The 21,172-nt window shown below is 42.9% G+C and overlaps 1 protein-coding gene across 5 annotated transcripts in view; it reads left to right on the forward strand.

Moving 5' to 3' along the window:
• LOC311227896 (transcription factor Dp-1-like) overlaps positions 1–21,172 on the forward strand; it is a 77,278-nt gene that overhangs the window by 19,300 nt on the left and 36,806 nt on the right. For all 5 annotated transcript variants that reach the window (XM_084313746.1, XM_084313745.1, XM_084313747.1 and 2 more), the window contains exons 5-6: positions 13,391–13,512; positions 16,177–16,342. In XM_084313746.1, the coding sequence (XP_084169872.1) occupies positions 13,391–13,512; positions 16,177–16,342 (288 nt within the window). The remainder of the gene's footprint in view (positions 1–13,390; positions 13,513–16,176; positions 16,343–21,172) is intronic.

Consider the following 21,172-nt stretch of genomic DNA (forward strand, 5'->3'; position numbering starts at 1 on the left):
TCCTCCAAGACCTCGTCGATTCTGGGATCGCGCAAACGTTTTATACCTGTGGTTACATTGGCCAGGTATGCTGGCCAATCAAATGCCAGATTCATTGTGGGGTACAATATTCACCCTCTTGTGATAGTGTTAGAAAATAGGGGGACACTGCCACCTAGTGAAATTTGAGAGGAAATGCAGTTTCCGGTTCAAATTTTCTGCCAAAAGCTCGGCGGTGAAGTTCAGACGGGGAAAATCGAAAAAAGATGTAAACAGATCGAAGACGCTGTAAAGCGTCTTCGGCACCTTGAGCATGGCCGGGAAAGACGTGAAAAGACGTTTCTCGGCACCCAAAGTGTTAACAATGTTGTATTATGGGTTCCATTTTTGTGTAAGTGTTGTTTGTCTATAAATGTTAACACTTTAACTGCCGGAAAACGCTTTACAGCGTCATTCCCGGCCATGCTCAAGTTGCCGAAGGACGCTTTACAGCGTCTTTAATATCAATATTTCAAAAATCTGCGATCGGATTCATATTTCCCCTCCGCTGGCCTGAGATCCACCAGGAGGACCCACTGAGCTCTCTGGCGGTTCAGGAGCGCCATCTGGTGGCCGATCGGCGCAATCGCCAAACAGGAAGTGCTATGGAGGTTGTGCTGGTCGGCCATATTACTTCCGGGCACTCGGTTTGGCTGCCGGCACTCGCTCGTCACAATATAATAGCGATCCATTGCCAATAACTCGATAAACAACATGATTTGGACGTATATAGTATTATACAAGCTGGAAATGGTTCATCAGGATAAACATCCCATAATCGAAAACGGTCTACACCACGCTGATCGTCCAACGGCGCGAGGAAGATCCGGTGAGATTCAGCGTTATTCTTGAACGTGTTCCATATAAACTGTTATGATGAACATATGACCCACTCTGGAGGAATCATCTAACGCTGCCCACGGAATTATAAACGATCCCCCCGCCCATCCGGTCATCATCAGATCATACGTAGATCATTCTAGAAGTACGTCCAATTGACATTTTTTATATCGCCCCGATTGCCATCAAACTGTATTTCATCATCAATATAATGCATTTGGGGCTATAGATCACGTTCTGGAGAAAGCTGCAGAAAGAGATGAAAACATACTTATACATTAGACCATACTTTACTATGAATATGTGAATGAAAAAGTTTAACGTTGCTACACAATGAACAATACATATAGGACTTTGAATGGGCCCTAATAATGGCAATGTAGTAATTAGGGCTGTCTTAAATACTTCGAAGCCTCGAAGCTTCGTTCGATGGCACAAGCTTTGAACATTAAAAAAAAAGTTTAATAAAAATAAAAACGTAATTTTTTTTCAATTTTTTTTTCAAAATTTGTGTGTGTGTGTGTGTGTGTGTGTGTGTGAACTACCCATCCCAGTTAGGACAGCCGAATCCCGTCCAATCTTTCGCCGTTGACTAAAGACTCACTTCTTCAACCATTATCTGAAATGATTAAAAAAAATAAAAATAAAAATAAAAAAAATCTAACCGTGACTAACCTTACTGTCATGCACTTGTCCTAAACTAACCTACACTGTAACACGCAACACTTGATGAACATTGTTACTCAGCTGATAGAGTTGTACCCTTCTTGCTGTCTTGTCGTACAGAACTTGTAAGTCGCTTTGGATAAAAGCGTCAGCTAAATGACTAAATGTAAGTGTGTGTGTGTGTGTGTGTGTGTGTGTGTGTGGGCGCGCCTTGTAGAATTCCACACATAAGAAAGAAAGATACTGGGATGAATACAAAATAGGAAATAAAATGTAGAAATGCATGCAATACATAAATAAATATGAATCTCCATATATGAAATATAACATTTAGATAAGGTGCTACTGAGATGTTTTGGTGAGTTCTTTGTTTTTTTTGTGGAAGTTGCCCTTCTTAAAAATGCATGAACATTCACTGATAATTGGTCTGTAGTGGAGTCTACAAGGTCTACATTGCCGGACCATGTAGAATCCGGACCTTGTAGACTGACATAATTCTGTGCATAGTTTAGTCTACACAGGCCATATTTCAAATAATCAAAATCTTACTTCATTCATCTTAAACATTCTTGATTTGGGGGATTGGTAGTTCCCATGAAATCTGAAGTTGTTCAAACGACAACAGCGATCCACCTTGAATTAAATCACACAGCCGAGTGAAACCTTGTTGGATGCGTCACAGTCACGAAAGGGGCTACTTAATTAATTAATCCAACCCACTTTATTTATAGAGCACATTTAAAAACAACAAAGTTTACGAAAGTGCTGTACAAGTCCCACAACATAAGATAAAAAAAAAAATTAAAGTTTTTTTTATTTTTATTTTTTTCTCGAAGCTTCGAATTAAAATCGAAGCTCGGCCCCGAAGCTTCGATTGCCAAAAAAAGCTTCGAAGGTCAGCCCTAGTAGCAATAGAATTTAAAAAGTTATAGCCATGCAAAGAAGGGGTACTTATCCATAGACAAATAGAGCTGGCAACCCATGGTATAGCATGAATTTAACCTCCGGCACCCATAGTGTTAAGAAAAATTTAAGATATCTCTGTGAAAACAGCTCTGATTATCCCAAGACTGGTAAAATAGATTCCTTACCTCAGATCAGATGTTCCCCAAAAAGATTATTCCAATTCCTGAACGCCATTCCAAATATCGATTGCGTTTATTGATCCAACACTGTGTACTGGAAATATGTATTCCACGCTGTTCTGATAGTCCACAATGAGTCCGATGGGCTCGGATTACTTGCCTGAGAAGTAAAATGTGGATTCCGGATTTTTCTTTTCTCATCAATTTTCATTGAGTCCATTCCAAAAGGGTGCATTACCATCCGGGAGACGATAGGGGGCGCTATTTTCCCAATGGAGCTCTGAGAGTTTGCAGCACTGACATGATACTAGATCGATGAAATATGAATTCAAATCGCTAATAAAAAAAAATACGCTATATTGCGTCGTTGGCAATAAACGGTCGACATGAACAAACGACATATAGCGTCGTTGGCATTGAAAGTGTTAAGCTATGCACGTTTCTGGCTTAACGTTAAGATAGCAGGAGCCGTCGGTCAACAAAGATGTTGTTTCAACAAATGTATTCACAAAATGGATTACCATCCAAACGTTATTGAAGCCTCCCGTGACCAGTAAGTAGGTACTACTACTTTTAATAACCGCAAAACAAGATGCGCATATGTTCCGTTATATGCATAAATGTCAAGAACCGACTTCACCAGATTTTCTTTTTGGCAGCAAATTTTTTTGCATGATTAAAAACGATGGTTTGAACGTCCGTTCGAAACACCCTGCCAAATTTCAAATCACACAAATGGGATTCGGGGACAGCTCTAATGTTTGCTTGCAGAGCTTCTCCTCCTCTTTGTGTCTTACTTGTGTAAGCCCCTCCATTATCATTGTGATGTGACCGGAACAAGGGGGTGGGTCAATCCTAAACTGATAAAGTCCCACTGTCAGCAGGATTACTCATCATCCCATTATATACATGGTTGGAATATGTACATATGGAAATCGGCTTAGTCATTACCCCGAAACAATAGATCGCCTACCTTCTTAATGTCTCACGCTACCTTCTAAATGTCGTCTGGTAGCTTCAGTAAAGACTAATGCTTCTAATCTCGGTGTGCAGTTTCAGTAGGTCATCGCTGAATTTCACACGTGAAGACCGTTTTAACACTGACTTTTGGTGACTTTCGGGGGTTGATTTGATTGAGTGTTAGAGCTATAATAGTTAAGTCTCTCTCTATACTCTTTACACACGGCCATATAAACACACCATCACGATCGCGTCTATACAAATAGTAGCTCTAGTTCTGCAGACCCCTCTCTGATTGGTTGAGCTTCATTTCTGCAGCCCCCTCTCTGATTGGTTGAGCTCCATTTCTGCAGCCCCCTCTCTGATTGGTTGAGCGAAGCCCCTCGCGCGTAAGGTTATCGAGGTGCTTATCGCGGAATCTGCCATGATTTTCATTCAGCGCTTCAGCTCACCTGGCAGAGCAGCGGTCCTGCGGTCCTTGCGGTCCGTTGTTGACGAGTTCGAATCCCATCAAATATTTTTTTTTAACGTGATTTTTTTTAACGTGTATTCTTTCGCCGGTTAAGGTTAGGCATGGTTAAGGTTACGGTTAAGTGTTACAAAGGATCAGATTAAACCGAATATATATATTTATTTATTGATATATATTGCATAGTATTTGTATATCGTTTGATATCCCCTGTATATTCCTTGTACATATACACGGAATATCCCTTTAGCCCAGACCATAATAGTTCATTCTCCTATTGGACAGCGGTCCACCGGCGCCAGGGACCGGCCTCCGGAGTCAGGTTCAAAGTCACCGTCAAGACGTGTCTGGACATGCCCGGCCTTGCCCAGGGATACGCGACAGAAATGAGATTGGCACTAGTTTGTTCACCGTGCGTATAAATACGGCGCAGGTGAATATAGAAGCCCCTTCTTAGCCTTAGTAAGTTACCCAATAAGTTGAAGCCTCACCCACGATACAACGTGCGGTGAAGTATGGCCTGTTTGGCCCCAGAATAGAGCATTGAGACCGCGTGCGAATTAATAACTGAATTGTCAGAGTTTGGCGCTATACCGTCGAGTGCGACATATTTCTATTAAGTCATTAATAGTCTATTTGAGTATAGTGTATCGTGCGGTTAAAGTTCTACAGTGACCAGCATCTCCAACGCTTCCTCGTATTAACTAGAGTTCTTATCCAGGCTGGGCTGACCACATGGCGCTTTCACCCGAGGAGACCTAGACGAGAACCGTATGGACATGTACACTGGATTAATCTACCCGACGACTACATAGCCCTTTGCGGCTGGAATATATTTGCTTTGGTCCTGTGATTTATGGAGCGGATAATCGCCGACGCCTGCACGTGTTGGATTTACTCCGCGAGGAGTCAAGTCGAGTCGGCGCCTCAGAGAGCCTGAGGCCGACTAGCTTTCTTCACTGTGGAGCTACAGTCTACGGAGAATAGCTGTATTCGTCTGTGGATCAAGAGGCTATTGCACCGGCTCCTGTACCTGGAGTCTCCTTAGTCATCGTTGACCAGACGTCCTACTACCGACAGATCTTCTACCCCTGCTGGCTTACAACCAGGGGGAACCCCTTCCAGTATCTCCCGCTATATTACTAGTGTACCATAGATATAATTCCCTAAGATTCAGGTTGTATAATTACCTCCTGCGTAACCAGAGAATGGACATTCGTTGTTGATTTGCCTACGCACATTCCTTTGCCTTACAAGTGCATTCAAAGAATAATGTAAAGTATCCTATGTACCTTTTGCTCCATTAAATACTTGATTATACCTTTGTTTGGAACCGATTTCATTGTGGGAAGTGTTCATCATATTCATATATCGTGTACTGTATGGCCAGTCATTAAAGTACATAAAGCGGTAGTGGTTTAATGATACCATACTTATCAATACAGTCAGGGAATTGTACCCCTCAGTTACATTAAGGTTAGGCATTGTTTCGGAGTTGGTTAAGGTTAGAACGGTTAAGTTTAGGCGCTGTTAAGGAGCTGGTTAAGGTTAGAGTTTGTCAAAGAGAATGGCAATATTCTTTCTATGGTTAAGGTTAGGCATGGTTAAGGTTAAGGTTAGGCATTGTTTCGGAGTTGGTTAAGGTTAGAACGGTTAAGTTTAGGCGCTGTTAAGGAGCTGGTTAAGGTTAGAGTTTGTCAAAGAGAATGGCAATAGACAGCCTATTTCCGTGCGACAGCTCCCAGCAGAGGGGCTGCAGAAATGGAGCTCAACCAATCAGAGAGGGGTCTGCAGAACTAGAGCTACTATTTGTATAGACGCATCACGATCATCTATTCAAAATGCTTCATCCCACCTCGCTCATGTCTTTTTATGAATGACAGGAGATGTCCTGGAAATGTTGTCGTGTGCGTTTTGACTAGCTTAGAATTTGAACACGTCTGTCTGTGTTATATCCAAGAAAATGGTTTTCTTTTTTTATCCACTTTTTCTTCCATTTTCTATTTTCTCCCATCCCAATTTTTTCGTATAGTCCAATTCAACCCTCCCCTGTCTCGAACGCTGTTTCTTGCCTCCCACAAGCCGGCTGCAATGTGGACGAAGCCTTACATAGCACGAGTCCCCTCCGATACTCGAGGTAGCAGCCGTCGCATTTTTTCACCTGCGCAGTGCGATCTTTCAGCGTCAGGGGTCTGCGCTTTTGGAGGGGCGCCGCCCCCATCGCTTCTTCATTCTACTGCGCAGGCGCACCAACCGACCTGTAGGAGTCGCTGTCCACAACGTCCGATCCCCACCCCTTAGTTTTCCCTCCCCCTAATACTGCCAATTGTATTAGTACGGACGACCAGCCAAACTGAAAACAATGTGGAGAGCTGGGCTCGAACCCAGCGTCTCCAGCATTGGTGGTGAGTGCCTTGCCCACTGCACCACCTAGCCGCCCAAGAAAATGGTTTTCTCAAGTATTCCAAGGATTCATCATCTGGCCCTTTTTGTAGTCTCGTTCTGTACGTGTGATCGCAGATCGTATGCTCCAGTTTACCAAAGTGCTCTGGTCGCAGAGACTTTAAAATATTCCAAATTTGGGCGGACACTACACTACTTTAGTTAGACATGACTCTGTCACTCAAGTTCAACATTGTCAGGCCATGCCCTGGTCGCCACCCCAGCAAAATCTCGACACTGCATCATGGATCAAAGAACTAATTTGCATTAATATTCATAATAATGTAGTAGTATTTGATAGGGATGTTAACAATTAATTTAAGATTGATTGATTGATCATTAAGGATTGAAAAAACATGAGCGACGGCAACTTGCAAAATTTGAGAAGTGTTGATTTAGAAAAAAATAACCCAAGTCAGTCAGCGCATTTATCGAAAACGACATGATCGGTATGGTTGACGGCGATATCTCATCCTGAGGCACAACCACCTCGCTCATCGAGAAGAGCTACTCTAATTCCGAGTTGCCAGCGCAGCTAGCTAACGTTACCGCTGCTCGCAAGGTTGCATTGACGACAGACTGCTGGACTGCCCTGACGACAGACTGCTGGACTGTCCTGACAACAGACTGCTGGACTGCTTGCTGACGACAGACTGCTGGACTGCCCTGACGACCAAAAGCTATGTTACCGTTATCATCACTTGCCACTACATCACAGAGGACTGGCGAGTCACCACTGTGGTGTTGCTAACTAGAAGTTTGCCGGGTCAGCATACGACAGACCACCTTGCGTAACAGTTAAAAGAAGCCATTCCCCATCCCTGGATAAAAATCCGACTCACTGGTGGAAAGTCAATGCGGGGAGATTCCCCAGGCTGGCAAAGCTGGCACGCCAGTACCTCTGTATAACCACAACATTGTTACCATCCAGAGAGTGTTTTTGGACTGATTGTGACCAGATTGCATGCGCTCCCGTCTGACACCCGACCATGTCAACATGCTGATTTTCCTGACCATGTGAGTCAGTCTGAGACGGGCAAAATAATAATAATAATCTCTTAAAAAATACCCTCGTTAGTACAGTTGGTTGTTTTCAGCGTTTTATGCTCGTAATCTGTTATTTAGTTACTGTTATTAGACATTTTCGTCAAGTCGATTTTTAAAATTTATTAAGTTAATATAAAACCGTGTTTAGATAATTTGAGTGTTAAATACATGCTTTTGATTTATTAAGTGGCAAGTGAGGTTTTTATTTGTTTTAGCCACATATGCAGCTTGTCTGCTTGAAGTCGATATAAATGTGTTAGGCCTCATATGGCCCTTCATCTGCCATGCAATGTTGTGAGTGTTAACATGTAATCTCTTTGCCTGTATACTACTGGCAATACGGTAGTCTAGGTTGCCCTCTGGAGGCTGTGAAACGCATGCGCAGTTAGTCTGTGTCGACCACGAGCATGAGGTCCACTGTTCGTTAATGGCTCTGTATTGGTGTTTGCAAGTTGATCAAATAAACCAAGTTAACAGAAGATAAACGTCGTGTTTATTTATAGTAGACTAACATTGGTAGCAGAGGATGGTTAGCAGAAGATGGCTACTGCTAACTACAAAGTTCCACCGAAGTTCGACGAGTCTCGACCATACGAGTGTTGGAAAAATGAGATCGCCATTTGGAAGCTGGTTACTGAACTTGATAAGAAGAAACAAGCCCTCGCCGTTGTCCTGGGGCTGGAAAACTAGATGGCATATTTCTCAAAGAAGAGAGAGACCGCGCATACGATGCATACTCTTTTTTTGACTGTATCAAAAAGGAGAGCTCCGTGTCCATGGCGGACTATGTGATTGACTTTGAACAATGTTACAACCGAATGAAAAGGTACGACATGACTCTCCCTGACGCCGTGTTAGCTTTTAAACTTTTAGACACGGCTTGTCTAGACGAGAAAAATAGACAAATGGCGCTGACTGCGTGTACAGATTTAACGTTTGCGGCAATGAAGTCCGCGCTGAAGAGGATCTTTGGGGGGAGAGTGCACGGCGGCACATCAAACGGAATACACGTTAACGATGAAGCGTTATTCACGGAGCAACGCTCACAAGGAAGATTCAGACGTCCAACGACGCAGCAGTTTGGACAAGTTGGACAACAAAGGCAAACGTCACAGGGTACCAACCCACTGGATAGGTTCGGTAAGAGATCAAAATGTGCTATATGTCAGAGCACGTTCCATTGGGCTAAAGACTGTCCTCACAAGAGTAGTGAGCAAGTGAAGCTAACTGACGATCGAACAAGGGTAGAGGAATGTGACATCACACTGCTTACTGCTGTACTGTCTGAAACAGAGGTATTCCTAACTGAGTCCTTAGGGACTGTTATCATTGACACTGCATGTACCCGCACAGTGTGTGGAGAAAAATGGTTGGACAGCTTCGTCGCTGATCTCAGTCAAAGTCAAGTGAACCAGATGGTAAAAAGTGAAACTCCAAGCTCCAGGCCATTCCGGTTTGGAGATGGAAATATAGTGCATTCTTCCAGAACACTGAAACTGCCTGCCAAAATAGGACTGACAAAATGTCGAGTGGAAACTGAAGTAGTCAAAGCTGATATCCCACTACTTTTGAGTAAGACATCACTGAAAAGGGCAGGAACCATCTTGGACATGGAGAATGATAGAGCTGTGATGTTTAAACAGAATATCCCTCTTGAACTCACCAGTTCAGGACACTACTGTATAGATATCAGAGACAAGGACACAGGAATGAACCAAATTGAGATTAAGGATGAGGTCCTTACAGTCACAGAAAACAGCCAGGATGAAGATGAGGTCCTTAGTCACAGAAAATATGACCTCAAATGAGAAACACAAAGTTCTCCTGAAACTACACAAACAGTTTGGTCACGCCTCTGCAGAAAGACTACAGCGACTCCTCCGTAGTTCGGGAAATAAAGACAAAGATTGTGACACTATTTTACAACAAATAGTACAGGAATGTGACATATGCCAGAGGTACAGCAAGACCAAGCCGAAGCCTGCTGTGGGCTTGCCTCTGGCTTCAGAGTACAATGAAACGGTGGCAGTGGACCTGCACGAGTTGGAACCAAGTTTATGGTATCTCCACGTCATTGACCAGTTTACACGTTTCAGCGCTGGAAGCATTGTGAAAACAAAGAACTCCTCTGTGATAGTGAACTCTCTTCTTCATACATGGATCAGCGTTCATGGCCCGCCACGGAGACTTTACAGTGACAATGGAGGAGAATTCAACAATGCGGAGTTCCGTGACATGGCAGAGAACTTTAACATTGAGACAAAAACCACGGCAGGATACAGCCCCTGGAGCAATGGGCTACTGGAGAGACATAATCAGACCCTCACCGACATCATCCTGAAGGTCAGACGGGAAAATGGATGTGACTGGCAAACAGCCCTGGACTGGGCTCTCATGGCTAAGAACAGTATGCTACAGTCCTCATCAACTGGTGTTTGGCCAGAACCCCAACTTACCTTCTGTACTGGTTGATAAACCACCTGCGCTAGAAGGTACCACGATGAGTGCTAGAGTAGGAGAACACATTTCAGCTTTGCATGCCTCTAGAAAAGCATTTACTGAAGCAGAGTGCTCAGAAAGGATAAGACGAGCACTACGTAAGCAGCTCAGACCCACAGATGAGAAATATGAGATGGGTGACAAGGTCTATTACAAACGAGCTGAATGCACTGAGTGGAAAGGACCAGGGATAGTTATTGGTCAGGATGGGGCTGTTGTTTTTGTGGGGCATGGTGGTTGCTTAGTGAGAGTGCATCACTCTAGGCTTTCTAAGGTGAACACAAAGGTTAGTGAAGAGCACATGGTACAAACTGATGCTGACACAGAAGCAGGAAGTGAGCAAGGTATAAACAATGCAACTGGTAGTTTAGACAGTGAGCAAAATACAGAGAATGAACATGAACAACAAGAAGCCAGTACAAGTGAAGCTATCGATCCACCAAACACTTTGAGTGGTGTAACTCTAACTGAAATGGAGCATAGGCCTAATGCCCATAATAATCCTGCCCCTTCTGCAGGTGTGAGTTTAAAAACAGGACAGACGGTAACATATATGAACAGAGGTGACAACACTCTACTTAAGGCAAGAGTCTTAGGGAGATCTGGCAAGGCTACGGGGAAATATAAAACCTGGTATAACATGCAACATCTAGACAATGATGGTAGTGATGGGCAAAAGGAAGCAGTTGATATCTCACAGGTTGATGATCTCAACATTCAAACAGAAGACAGAGAAGCTGATGTACTTGTAACCAAAGACATTTCATTTGATGCAGCTAAACAGGAAGAAATAAAGAGCTGGCACAATAATAATGTATTTGAGGAAGTTGAAGATGCAGGGCAGAAATGCATTTCCACCAGATGGGTTTGTAGTCTTAAAGACACTCCCAAGGGTATCGTGCCTAAAGCCCGACTGGTTGCCAGAGGTTTTGAAGAGCGGAATATTCAAGAGTTACCGAAAGATTCCCCCACATGTGCCACAGATTCACTTAGACTTATGTTATCAGTGATATGTCAACCAGTGGGAAGTCCATTCTATGGACATCAAATCTGCATTCTTGCAGGGTATTGAGCTATCCAGGGATATTTATATCCGCCCCCCTCTAGAGGCAGGATGTCAACATGTTGTATGGAAACTAAAGAAATGTGTATATGGTCTTGCAGATGCATCACTATATTGGTACAACAACGTGAAGGAGATCATGCTGAGTACTGGTGGTAGAGTCTCACAGGTGGATCCGGCAGTCTTTTACTGGTTGGATGAGCAATGTAAGGTCACTGGGGTGCTTGCATGTCATGTAGATGATTTTCTTTGGGCAGGCTCATCTAACTTTTCATCCAATGTGATTCCCCAACTGCAATCTGCATTTAAGGTTGGGCGTGAGGAGCATGAAAAGTTCTCCTATGTAGGAATGGATTTTGTAACTGTTAAAGGTGAAGTTCAGGTACATCAACAAAGTTACATTGAGAACCTGGAGCCTATTCCCATACAAGCAAGTCGGGCCACACAGAGAAATGAACCCCTCAACGAAATTGAGAGAGAGCAGCTACGATCAAAAATAGGACAGATCCTATGGGTTGCTAAACAGACGAGACCTGATGTAATGTTTGATTCATGTTGTTTGGCTTCTAATATAAAAGGGTCAACAGTACAGTCTGTTCATGATGCCAATAAAATAATCCGTAAGCTAAAGTCTGAAAAGGTGACACTCAGATTTCAACATCTGGGAAACAGTGATGCTCTGAACTTGATAGTTTTCAGTGATGCTTCATTTGGAAACCTCCCAGACGGAGGTACACAGGGAGGTACTTTTATAACACTTATGGGAGAAAGAGGGAAGTTTTCCCCCCTCTGTTGGCATTCAAAGAAAATCAGACGTGTGGTTCGCAGTACCCTTGCAGGCGAAACCCTTGCCATGTCAGATGGGGTAGACAATGCAATTTTTCTAGCCACACTATTTTCTGAGCTCACTACTGGAAATGCTGGACTGAATACACTCCCTGTAATCTGTGTGACCGATAATCACTCTCTGTTCGATGCGCTCAAGTCCACGAAACAAGTCACAGAAAAGAGACTCAGGTTGGAAATCAGTAGCATTAAGGAGCTCATTCAGAACAAGCGCATCAGGCAGGTGCGTTGGTCAGACACAAAATCTCAGCTCGCTGACTGTCTCACAAAAAAAGGGAGCTTCGGCTCTTGTGCTCTTAAAAGCACTCGGTGAAGGACAATGGGATCTGGGTTAAAGTGTTTGTTTGAAATGGAACATTGAAAACATTTTTGTTTATGTATTTATTTCTAAAAATGTTTCCCAAATTTATGTTTAATACTCAGGGAATTTAAACATTTTTGTTTTAAGTCACTGTGTGATTGTTTTATGATTCATGCAAGGTAATGTTATTTTTGTTTTGTTTATTTCTTTAAAAAGATAGAATGAGATTGTTAACATGTAATCTCTTTGCCTGTATACTACTGGCAATACGGTAGTCTAGGTTGCCCTCTGGAGGCTGTGAAACGCATGCGCAGTTAGTCTGTGTCGACCACGAGCATGAGGTCCACTGTTCGTTAATGGCTCTGTATTGGTGTTTGCAAGTTGATCAAATAAACCAAGTTAACAGAAGATAAACGTTGTGTTTATTTATAGTAGACTAACAGTGAGAATGCAATATGTCGCTACTGTGGAAATAAACCTTTTGATCGAGGAAACTAATACATTTGGTATTTGTAGTTATAATTAATTGATCGTTAACGTTATCAATGATGTTGCTTACAATTTGCAACCTTAGTATTTGATTAAGTTAACTTTTTCCAGCAATGTCTTTTGTTTGCCAGTGCTCTGGTATATCCACGCTGTCTCACTGGAATGGCTATTATTTACACCTGTGTTTGTTTACCCTGTGATGGCATGTCAAAATGGCTGCCGTGAAAAGGTTCTATAGCTGCCTTGTATTCACTCTGCGTCTGCGCCCTCCAGTGCCGCGGTGTGACATAAAACGAAGTGATGCGGTTCATATTGAGTATACTGACGACGATGTGATGTTTGCCAGTGGCTCTTTTTTGTGAAGATCATTTATCAGCCTACTGTCTGCTTTAGATGATGTGTAAGCTAGAGCACAATGCTAGGAACATTTGCTCATTCAATTGACAGAAAACTGGACACAAAATCTGACCGTATTTTCCAGATGTCGAATTGCAAAAGGAAGATGTGATTTCATTACATGATTTGATTTGTTTCTCCCACTCCTATACCATTGTATGAAAATCAACTGTGATGTTAATTTTCTGCATTGGAGAAATTGAGGAAATGTTGCAAGTTTTTAAAATATGTGATTTTCCACCCCTTTCCCTCCTGCTCCTGCTTTGTAGGTGATTGGCACACCTCAGAGACCCACCGTTTCTAATACCATACTGGTGAACAGCCCACACACACCCAGCTCCCAGTTTCTCACTCAGAGCCAACCACCAGATGCCTCTCCGTGGTCCTCGGGGTGAGTCTTCATCTGGTTCCTCCATAACCCTGGTATGTTATTCTGGGGGTGGATAGGTAGATTATTCTATGCTGATGTGTGAAAGGTGGCATGTTGCAGCCTCTACTTCCTTGAAAGGGAAGTACCACCGCAGAGACCCGGGTTCAATTCCCGGCAGCGGTACCTCCGGCATGGTCAGTCATCCCTACAAACACAATTGACTGTTTCTGGGTGGGATGCTGGTGGGGTATGGGTCCGGGTCATTGCAACATCGACTCCTACTGGTTGGCCGCCTGTTAAGCGGGGAGGGGGTCTGGGGGAGCATGCATTATGCTCTCCCAGTGAAACTCCTAGCTGTGAGATGAAAAGAAGCTCCATGACTCCACATGTATTGGAGGAGGCATGTAGCAGTCTAATTTGGGGATGGGAGAAAATGTGAAAAGACGAACAAAAAAAGGGATGAAGCTAACGTTACTTGTAGTAACGGGTAGGTTTGGGCATCTTTTAGATTTGAACTATTCCGATTCGGGAAGGGTCAAAATGTTGTATTTATAAAAATAAAAAAGATTTATATAAAAAATTTACTTCATACAGTTCAAGCTGTAAATTATTGCATACGATTTAATTTGGTTGGCAAAATTCAGTACTGTATCTAGTATCTACAAAAACTCATGTAAATAATCTGCCCATGGCTTTGTTCATTTGCTTAGATTTTTAGTACACTTGATCTCAAGAAGTTGCTGAATGAGCTCAGTCGCTTTTGGTCAATGTTGGCATGGTGTTATTCACCGTCAAAGATGGAAAAAATACCTAATAATAATTTATGTTCTCCGTTGGTTCATTACAATTTACTCAAGCATAGTAACAGACACAATATTTCTGATACATCTTGGGTATGTACTTTTAGGGGACATTTCTGAAAATATGGCTAGGGCTTAAGAGGTTAAAAGCAATCTGTGGACGTTCATCTACTAAATAATACACAATATTTGCAATCTGCGGATACTTTCCAGGGATTCCGTTAGCCCGCAAATACTGGCCAGCGCTTGTCTAGAATTTCAATTGGCTGGCAAATATAAATCTTGCCAGCGACCGTGGCTGATTAATATATATATATATCACTGGTGAGTGAATGTGCGTTAGTGTGGAAGCTGTGGTTTACTGAATACATAGTAGACTATTGCCCTGTTCGACAACTATTGCAAAACACAACGTTGCAGCCCGGTTTTATATAGTTCTATGGTTGCGTTAGACTACAGAAAATAGACGTCCCTTTTATATGACATTCCCCCACTACTACTAACGTTAACAATGAAGAGGGACATGTGGAAACCGTTGGGGGCAGCAGTACCAAAAAAAGAAAATAAACAAACCGATATTTCAGTGAGGCAACAACAAGTATGAGGTACACCGGACGAGCTACACTACTTTATGTTAACCTTAGGTTAGGCTGCAGCTAACATTACATTCATCTATTGTGTCGGTCTTGTTTTCAATTCATTATCAGTGAGGACTATCTGTTTGTTGGTCAGGATTGATGCTGTGTCCATCTCCGCCATATCAGTGCCTACCAGCAAAATGGATAGATCAACCCATATATATATATAAACGGATCAACCGCCCTGTAGGGCTGTCAACGAATATTCTATAGTTTAATTTATAATTGACATGTAAATTCTATTAAAAAAAAGATTTTTTATAAAACATACATTCGATTATGAAGAGCATCGGTCTTCCCCTCAACTTCTCGCGTGGGACTGAATTAGCTGCATGACGGACAAGGAGACATGCGACGTCACTTTCATTTAGTGGAGCTGAAGAACGTGTCTGTACTACTAACAACCACATGGCATGATAGCAGAGAGTTCAGAGCCCAACTCGGGTGATTTGCGATCTGAGCAGCGATCTAAAAGCCCTGTTTGGAAATACTTCAGATTTTCATAAACTTGTTGAACCTCAAGACAAAGTTGTATGCAAGCTATGTAAAATACAGCTGGCCTACCTTCTTTTGTTATGAAAAAAAAACGAGTTCTAGCGTCAATAATATAAGTAGCCTACTTTTCATCTTTTGTTTCAGCACTTTTTATTGTAAATCATCCCTCGGGGGTAAAACTTCTTGATATTGAATAATGAAAGAGATAATAATAATAATAATTTAGGACCTGCTCAGAGGTCATTAATCGGCATGCATGCGATTTGTCTCTGCGATTAACCCATCCCGTCGTCCTCCCCCCCGCCCCCCCAAGGGCAGCCGGGAGCAGACAGGCTCAACTTGAGCTGCGCCAGGGGACCAATCCAAGTGCTCCTGTCCGTCTTCGTCAAGGACGCCACAGCGTTAGCGATCTTGTTGTTGTGCATGTTTTTCCTTTGGGTTTATCTTATCGGGGGGGGGGGGGGACCCTTGCGAGCATGGCGAGAACATGCAAACTCCACACAGAAAGGCCTGGGAGATACCCCACCTGGGTAACTGGCATCATGGAAACCTGGTCCCCAAGCGGGAATCGAACCCTGTACCTTCTTGCTGTGAGGCGACAGTGTTAACCACTACACCACCATGCCGTGTCATGCAGGTCCCAAATGGTTTGATTTGACACCTTGCTGTGTGTATGAATGTCCGTTCTTTCATTAATTTGATCTGTCCAGTGCTCTGGCATATTGTTCATGTGAGTGGTCCTCTGTCCACAGGAAACGTGGTAAGAAAGGCGAGAAGAATGGGAAGGGCCTGAGGCATTTCTCCATGAAGGTGTGTGAAAAGGTGCAGAAGAAAGGAGTCACAACCTACAACGAGGTGGCAGACGAGCTGGTTGCAGAGTTCAGCTCCGCAGACAACCACATGTCGCCCAACGACTCGGTGAGTGAGAATTCCACAATAGACCTGTTCACTTGTTACTCGGAATCTTAAGAACGCCGTAAGAACGAGAACTTTTGAATAGTCAGAATTCTTTGTTTTGAGGTCACTGTGACACAGCTGTTCATTATCACATCTTGTGACATAACTGATTATAGTTCTAACTTAACAAATCCCTCCCTTTGGTGGAAGGCTGCAATTGTAAGCCAGCTGTGTCAATTGTAAGCCAGCTGTGTCAAAGGAAACTGGTTATAGCCCAGTTGAACATGTTTGGTGGTGACCTGCCTGACGGGCTGTAGTGCAGGTCTTCTCTTCACAAAACCCATGGTTCCGTTCCCGTCAGATTTTGGGGGGTTTTCTGTTCAGTTCCGCAGGGGAAAATAAGTGCATTGCCAATTCCCTTTAGTATTTGGTAAAAATAAGTAGGCTATTATGCTGACTTGGAGCATAAGGAACACATACTTGTGTATTATAAATTATTTGTCAATTCTAGGTGGCTGTCATAGGGAGGCCTGTCTGCAACAGATAATGCACTGAATTTACTGAAATAACAAACTCTCCACGACCACAATGGGCTGCATATCATTCACTATAAACAACCCCAAGGCTATGGTTATGTTTTTCGCCCTGCCTGCATTTGCATGGAGAGGTTGTTTAAATTCGTTCGAAAGGTCTATTTGTTGCCGTTCGAACGCCACCTCACTTGACCAAATCCGTGCCTCGGTTCTCGAGTTACATCACATCAAATGTATTTGTAAGGCCCGACAACACACGCTAATGTCCCCATGGGCCGGACATGTCTTCTTTAAACAAGTCAAGAAGAAACATCACAATAAATCAAGAACAAAACAAAAACCTTAAGTCCAAAAAAGGAGAGACACCTTAGAAGGGCCGTTCAAGGGGGGATCGATGCCCGATCTATTTAAGTCAAGGGGGTGGCGCAGAGAGGGTCTCATCCTCCCGGTCATCATCACGGGACGTCCAACACTCCGGTCATCCCTACGAGACAGCCACTCACAGGGAGACGGACAGGCGTTAGACAGTTTGTGTGATTGTGATGGGCGGACATAGCAATAGATACAAGTGGTAAGCATATATGTGAATAGAATAGATATATGTAGTAAGTAGGGATGCCCCGATCGATCGGCCACCGATCGTTATCGGCCGATACTCAGTATAAATATGCAATCTGTGAATTCCGATAATGAGTCATATTCGCCGATAGCGGAAACCGATCAAGCGAAGCTCTCACTCGCTGTCTGTCTCAGACACACAGGACCTGCAAACTGTCGCTGCTCCTCCTCCCTAGCCCCGCACGGCCCGTGTAGAGTTTGTAAACACTGAGGACTGAGAGGAGGCTCCCCTGCTCGAGTCTGTAGTGCATTCGACCTGAGCTAACGTTAGCTACCTAGCTATCGTTACTGTTTAAACAAAATTACCCAGTCAACTATTCACGTTTAGTAGGCATTGTCTAACGGTATTTAGCCGGCTAGCTACCGATAGCTCCTGATATCAACAAATGATCCAGAAAGTCTAGTAGTCCATGTTCATACCTCCGTTAGCTTGCGTTAGCTTGCGTTAGCTGACGTTAGTTTACTGTTCAAAACGAAATGTCCCATTGAACTAAAGTTCTGTCTTAACGTCATCTAGCCGGCTAGCAGTAGCTACAGATAGCTCTTGATATCAATGTCTTATAACATTGATTTAATGCGTATTCGAGCTGAGGGCTTGCTGAATGTGAAATGACCAAAGAACCATAACGTTACCAATAGGGTCCCGCTGCAGCGCCGGAGAATCCTTTTTGGAGCTGGAGGCTACTAGAGTACACACAGACAGTGGAGCTGTTTGCAGATAGCGAGCATTTTGACTTAAACGTGGTGGCGATGTCTCGCAGATAATACAAGTACAAGTCTAATTATATAATATATATATTTTATATATATATATATAAAAAAAAACTTTTTATATAAAATAATTTTTCATTTCTTTTTAACACTTTGGTTGCCTTGGGTTAAATTAATGATATACCATAGGTTGCCGGCTCTATTTGTCTATGGAGAAGTACCCCTTCTTTGCATGGCTATAACTTTTTAAATTCTATTGCTACATTGCCATTATTAGGGCTCATTCAAAGTCCTATATGTATTGTTCATTGTGTAGCAACGTTAAACTTTTTCATTCACATATTCATAGTAAAGTATGGTCTAATGTATAAGTATGTTTTCATCTCTTTCTGCAGCTTTCTCCAGAACGTGATCTATAGCCCCAAATGCATTATATTGATGATGCAATACAGTTTTATGGCAATCAGCGCGATATAAAAAATTCCAACTAGACGTACTTCTAGAAGTTACTACACGTCATCTGATGTTGACCGGATGGGCTAGGGGGCGTTTATAATTCCGTGGGCAGCGTTATACCAATCATCTAATGTGGGTCAAATGTTGATAATAGCAGTTAGTATCGAAGACGGTAACGTTACACGCTGAAACTCACCCCAGTCTCCACGCGCCGTTGGGCGATCATCGTCGAGTAGAAATTTTATCATTATGGGATATATTTTTACCCGGTCCATCTCCAGCTTGTATAATGGTATATACGTCCAAATCATGTTGTTTATCGAGTTATTGCCAATCGATCACCGTGTAGCGTGACGAGCCAGAGTCCCATGAACCATAGCGAGCGCCCGGAAGTACTACGGTCGTCATGACGACCTCTATTCAAGATCCTGTGTGGCGATTGCGCCGATCGGCCACCAGATGGCGCTCCTGAACCGCCAGAGAGCTCAGTGGGTCCTGCTGGTGGATCTCAGGCCAGCGGAGGGGGAATATGAATCCGATCGCAGATTTTTGAAATATTGATATAAGGACGCTGTACAGCGTCCCCCGGCAACTTTAGCATGGCCAGCAAAGACGTGAAAAGACGTGTCCCGGCAGTCAAAGTGTTAACACTTTGAGAGCCCACCACGACATAACACGTGTTATCAGCCCGCACCCTGAATGCCCACCACGACAATTCGCGTGTTATTTTTTTTATTAGCGATCTGAATTCATATTTCATCAACAGAGTCTCTCGTTGGGAAACCAGCCCCATCAGGAGCTCAGATGTGAAAAAAGCGCCCCCTATCGTCTCCCAGATGGTAATGCACCCTTTTGGAATGGACTCAATGAAAATGGATGAGAAAAGAAAAATCCGGAATCCACATTTTACTTCTCAGGCATATGTAATCTGAGCCGATTGCAGTCATTCTGGTCCCTCAGAACAGCGTGGAATGTGTTTCGAGCACCCAGCGTTGGATCAATAAAAGCGATCTATTTTTGGAATGGCGATCAGGAATTGGAATGATCTTTTTGGAGAACATCTTATCTGAGGTAAGGAATCTATTTTACAAGTCTTGGGATAATCAGAGTTGTATTCGCGGAGCTCTGTTTTTTGTATTTGTATTTATTGGTTTAAAATACAGAGACAGTGCATATTAAGGAACATTTGACTGTAAATATGCCAGTTTAGCCAAGTTGGCTAATTTTCAACTGTAGTCTCTGGGGCAGGTGACATGAGCACAACAATAATTAAAACATAGTACAATAATTAAAACACAGTAGGAATCAGTATAGGTTACAATACACTAAAATACATACAAATAAATACATTAAAATACAACCCCTCAGTTAAAAAACATAGTACAGTAATTAAAACACAGTTCGCCGTGTGTGTGATGTTGAGCAAATGAGGTAATCGATTTTCAGCTCGCGACCCCAGCATGCATACGTACACATATACTATCGATAATCTAGCGTTTATTTGAAAACGATTCATAAATAGGCCGAAAAATTACAGTTTTTGTGTATTCTAGAATATTCCAGTACAGGGAGTTTATTATGGAATCTTTTTATTTTCCTTGAAAACGAGGGCTTTTCAAAATGCTATAAAACGGAAATGAACCGATAAAAAAACAATCCGCTTCGACAATGTTGACTGGAAAATGAGTCATTGATATGCGACGGGCAGATGTGGACACATACATAAAACATAGATTGGCGTTATTAACGCTAACATTGAAGTGGATGATGGACATTCAAGCACTAAATCGTGTGCCCCCTGCTGGCACTGAAAGTGTTAACACATTAATTGCCAATAACGAGTATACTGTCTGCTATTGCAACGCCTCAATACCGCCGCCTGGTGGATTTCGGGCGAGTTACACTCTACTCTAAACCGGAAATGGCGCTCTGTGCATCGGGGAAAAAGCTCCGCCATAGATATCTTGTTATGTGGATCAAGATACACACAGAGTGCATTGGATCGCTTTCGAGACGCAAGAATCAATATGCTTTCGGCGTTTATTGCGTCAAACAAACGGAAAATGGATCTAGCAGATCGACGTCAAATAATTGGAATTTCTTTTCTCCAGACGCAGAGGTAAGAGGAATCTAACGTTATTTCCAGCTCGATTGTCCATTTATTTCATTGCAATCTGTCCGATCAACGTATGGTGTCTTACTAAAGAAAGCCGTTAGTGACCATCAAGGAATCATAAACGACCCCCCCCCCCCTTTCCTTCACGCATGATGGAGCATAATGTATAGCGATCATATGCATTTGAAATGTTTTATATAGCGTGTATAGGGACGAAACGCCAATCGATAATGTATAATACGCGTCTGGGCCTATAACGCGCGTTCTAGGAATTACTGCTATACAGTCTAAAAACATACTTATATTCTCGCCGGTACTATCACGACAATGTATGAATGGGAAAATATAACGTTCCCACATCCGGAACGATAGATACCTGATGTTGATTGGGCCATAGTAATGTCGATATAGCTATAA

The sequence above is a fragment of the Notolepis coatsorum genome (genome assembly GCF_963971535.1).
Source record: "Notolepis coatsorum genome assembly, chromosome: 5".
Classification (NCBI taxonomy): Eukaryota; Metazoa; Chordata; class Actinopteri; order Aulopiformes; family Paralepididae; genus Notolepis; species Notolepis coatsorum.